Raw genomic sequence first — 4,464 nt, forward strand, 5'->3', positions numbered from 1 at the left:
CCACAGGCCTGCTCTTTCCCCAAAATGACAACAGTGAGGCTTCCCCTGAGGAAATCCCAAAGGTCAAAATAAGGAACAGAATAAACCCATCTGCTTACTCACTTGAAGGGTGCTTCAGCGACAGACTTGGTGAACATACTGGCAAAATCACTAAGGTCCTTCCAGTTCTCAAGGCATCTAACCTGGATGCCTGTGTGAAGCTGCAGATCTACCAAGGCCTGCAAACACAGGATGATCAGGAGTGAGCGGGGGAAACACCCTTTTCCAGTGTAGGATGCTGCCCCAATCCCTCAGCACAGCCAGCTGGAGGACAAGAGTCCTCCCCTCTATGGGCTCAGCTAGCTTAATGCACTAAAAAAATATAGCTTAGGATCTACTAACAAACAGGCACTGCAGACTAACATAATTCTTTGTTAGTTGTCATAGATTAGCTCTTCCTCCCCATTCTGCACCACCTATCCATCCCCTTGTTACCATACTGACACACTCCAGTTTGGCTTGTCTGCTGGTCTATGAAGGAGGATGGGCGTTAGGCATGGCATCTGGAACCAGCAGACATTTTGGTCTCTTAGGGAGGGCAGCCAGGTGTGCAGCTTTTGGTTGGTATGCAGAGCTTAGCCTGAACAGCTGCACTTGCAAACAGGGGTTAAATGCTTGCCCCAGAGATGGTTTTCTCAGGCAAAACCTGAAATTGAGAGAACTTGCAAAGGAGAAGGTTGCTGCATTCCTGCTCCAAGGTTACCCACTTCTTCTACATCCAGCCTGGACACCTCTGGCCCAGAAGCCTCCTTCTGTCTTTTCCGTTTCCTCTGTCCTTCCTTTTGGCTTCCATTTGGCACTGCCTGTCGTGGCCTCTTCTGTGACTGACCTTTGTGAGACCTGAGAAAAAGACCCAGAGGTCACCTTTGGCTCTAGTCCCAGCTGACTGGGGGTAGTCCGCAGCTACCCCAACACCAGCCTCCCCTGACAGAAGAGGATAACTCTGGTTACAGATGCTCCCAAGACCCAGCCTTTACCAGTATGAAATGCAATAAGCAACAAAGCAGAAGACCAATGTCATTCTGCGTGTAGCCACTGGCAGCACTTCTGCTAAGCTCACCAGAAACCTCTGCAGTAAGAATTCTAACCTTAGGTATTTCTCTAGTTCTACTACAACCAGTGCCAGAGTCTTCCCAGGAATCTTCTCCATGACACGAGCCACAAAGCTCCGTAAAGTCTCCTTCTGTCTGTCTGTGCTAGACTGGACTTCCTGCAAAGGCACCTGCAAAATGCCAGTTAAACCCTTTAAATCACACAGGCTAGGTCACAGTAGGAAAAAGGTAATCTCTGGTTCCTGTACTACTAGAAAATCATATCCCTTGGACAGACGAAAAACAGCTGCATTCCAAGGTCACCTTCCACTCCCACAGCAGAAGTGGTTCTATTCATGTCAGCATAAAAGGTCAGGCAACATTTAACATTCACACAGGCTAAACAAAGATCATTACATTAAAGTACACAGCTCCTCACCTGTCTGTAGTTGTAGATCATGGACACAAACTCCTCTGTATGAAGCAAAAGAAGGACGTTGGGTTCTTCTGTCCAGCTCTCTTCTTCAGCCTGCCCAGAAATGAAGACAGCTAACATTGAATCATTAGTCCAAAACAGTTCCGTTCTGATCCTAGCTGCAATGATGCTCAGGTTTACAGCCACTCATGGCCACAACAATTTAGGAGGCAAGAAGATGGAGCTGCTCAGGATGGTGATAATTATTGCCCAGGCAGCATCCATTTCTTAGTAATCAGAGAGAAAATATGCATGAGACTGAGACCACTGAGGCTGCAGGGAGCAGAGAAATGGGCCAACTAAGAGGAGAGCACTAAGAGGGGTTGGTAGAAAGCAAAGGTCTGAGAACACAGATAATCTATCACAGGTTTATCTGGCATTAATATATGGCATCAAACTACTTTACAGAGAACCAATGCTAGAGACATCAAGGGGAAATGCCAAGGAAGCCTGAAATGCAGGGAGCAAACTGCAAAGCAGAGGTATCAGCTAACACCTCTGGGGAACAAGGAGAAGAAACTGAAGTGTTCGTGTGGGGAAGTATGGGGTCACCAGCTCACAAGTACAGTGGGAAGTGTGCTGGAGAGGAGCATGGATATCAGCAAGGGACCCTGAAACAGATTTCAAGAGGGATAGGATGTCAGCAAAAGTCACAGAGAAGGCAGGCAAAATGGTTCCAGGTCCTGGAAGAACAGCATGCCAAGTGCACGTTAAGACCTAGAGAAGGATTTTAGCTAGTGCAGAAAGGGAGGCAAGGCAGCAACAAAGATTTCAGAAGCAGCAAGGCCAAGAGGAGGAGACCATTTTAGGGACCATTCCAAGAGATTAAAAAAAAGGAACACGGTTCATTGAGATCAAGGAGACACGTCAACATTTCTGCCCTTGCAATCAGGGTTAAAAGTTTTGAGTTTCAGGGACTTTGGAGACATAAAATGAGATTTTAACACAGGAGAATGACTGATTCAGAAGCACCCCAGCATGAAGTTATGGGTTAACCACATGGCTAATGGAACCACAGCACTTTGCATTTCTGAGTAAACAACTGATGGGTGCCTATAGCTACAGGACAAGAAACCCTCACACCCAGCACAGAATGAGAGAAACCAGAAGCATCAAGGCAGCTGCCCAAAACGACCTGTTTTCTGTATCTATATAAGTAAGGTTATTTTGCTGTGATGCAAAATAACTACACAGCTTACCACATGGAAGGGGGGGACTGGCTGTAACAAGAGGCACAGAGGCAGCAATTCTGACTTTGTATTCCCCTGAGGCATTCATTACACGATGGTATTCCCCAGCTGCTCACCACGACCAGCTCTAGGTCCCTTTTGTGTTACTGGAGCAGTACAAAGAAGAACTAGTGCGGGCACAAGCCAACCCAAATCATTTGGTCATCTTGTTTTTGATACCCGCTTCTTGGTACTTTAAGCAACCTTGGAACAAGCCGAGGCATCTGCAAGCTGGGGAAAAGAAATCCACTTCAGGCTTTTAAAGAACAGTGTGGAAAAGCATTTTAAAGAAAGCTTGTCCATTCCCATGGATTTTATTGACAGACAAAATGGTACAGCTGCTCTGGTATGTGGGCTAGGACTGTTCATCCTCATGCTGAGGGATAAACTCTACACAGCTGAAGCTTAAATAACACAGAACACGTCTTCCATGGTAAGTAATCAAATGGGGGTTGAACTTGGGGAAGTCTTCTTTGATCACAAATATTTGAGGGTAAGGCAAAAGCCAGTCTGTCAAGGACTGAATCAGGCCACCAGAGACAGTCCTCATTTACCATCTGAGGTCTACTCCCAAATGTGGGTTGAAAATAAGATCTGTGCTTGATGCCAGAATCCAGCCCTAAGAGAAATGAGACTTTGAGGTCTTGGGCCCAAACACAACACCTATTTCAAGGCAAGAGGCACCACCATGATTTGGTTTTAAGGTTCATCAATGGCTGCTCAGCATCACCTAGTCCTTTAGCACATAGTGTATCACATAGCATGGAAGCAAAGCCACAGGCCTACTTTTTCCCCAAAATGACAACAGCGAGCCCTCTCATGAGAGAATCCCAAAGGCCAAAACAAGGAACAGAATAAACCCATCTCCTCGCTCACTTGAAGGGCGCTTCAGCGACAGACTGGATGAATGTACTGAGCTGCTACGGTCCTTCCAGCTCTCCAGGCATCGAGCCCAGATGCGTGCGAGATGCTGTGGAGCTCACAGGGAGGGTGCAAGGGGAAGGCGAGAGCTTCCCCTGCACTTGTGCATTAGGAATATTTCCAAGGCTATGTCTGAATCCGTGCAGGTTTCACTCGCCCTTGGCTTTGTGGCTTTTGGTCTTCTCAGGCAACTGCCTGAATATTAGGCCAGACATGTCAGTTCCTCAGCTCCTCGCAGCTGCAGGTGGGAGCCGGAGGCGGCAGGAGATGAGGCATTTCCTTGGTCAGTGTGGGCAGCGCTCCCAGCTGCCAGCCCTCAGGTGTTCCCCCGCCCCACTCGCTCAGCAGCACCGCCCTCAAGAAGCTCACGGGCTGCAGGGCAGACCCCCACCCAGGCTCAGCCGCTGCCCCCGCCCAGCCTGCCCGCTGGACGTGACTCCGCTCCCCATGGATGCCTGGGCCCCTGAGCAGGGGCCTTGGGGGTGCCATACCTCAGTGGGCCCCGCTGCCCTCCTCCTCCAGGACATGCTGCCCGCCACGGGCTGAGGCTCGATGGCACAGATGCAGCCCAGGGCCTGCAGGGCGCTCAGCACCTGCCCTCCGCCATCTGCCTGCAACAGAGCTGAGGGGGCGTCAGGGGACGGGGAGGCCGGGCCAGCCTCAGGGGACGGGGTTGGGGGGTGGTGTCAGGGCAGTGTCAGGGGCCGGTACCTGGGTCCAGCACGGCCGCCACCTGCTTCAGGCTGTCCTGGTCCCGTGGCTGCCCCCG

At 50.0% G+C, this 4,464-nt stretch overlaps 1 protein-coding gene across 1 annotated transcript in view; it reads right to left on the bottom strand.

Annotated features, from left to right (window-relative positions):
* Positions 1-4,458, bottom strand: part of EME1 (essential meiotic structure-specific endonuclease 1) — a 12,913-nt gene extending 8,455 nt beyond the window's left edge. The window contains exons 1-6 of the mRNA XM_019517662.1: positions 4,407-4,458; positions 4,187-4,317; positions 1,510-1,599; positions 1,128-1,261; positions 747-879; positions 103-218 (exon numbers count right to left, since the gene is read on the bottom strand). Of these exons, the coding sequence (XP_019373207.1) occupies positions 103-218; positions 747-879; positions 1,128-1,261; positions 1,510-1,599; positions 4,187-4,222 (509 nt within the window). The 5' untranslated portion in view covers positions 4,223-4,317; positions 4,407-4,458. The remainder of the gene's footprint in view (positions 1-102; positions 219-746; positions 880-1,127; positions 1,262-1,509; positions 1,600-4,186; positions 4,318-4,406) is intronic.
* Between the last annotated feature and the right edge of the window lie 6 nt (positions 4,459-4,464).

The sequence above is a fragment of the Gavialis gangeticus genome, unplaced genomic scaffold (genome assembly GCF_001723915.1).
Source record: "Gavialis gangeticus isolate Ggan-Ray unplaced genomic scaffold, GavGan_comp1, whole genome shotgun sequence".
NCBI lineage: Eukaryota > Metazoa > Chordata > Crocodylia > Gavialidae > Gavialis > Gavialis gangeticus.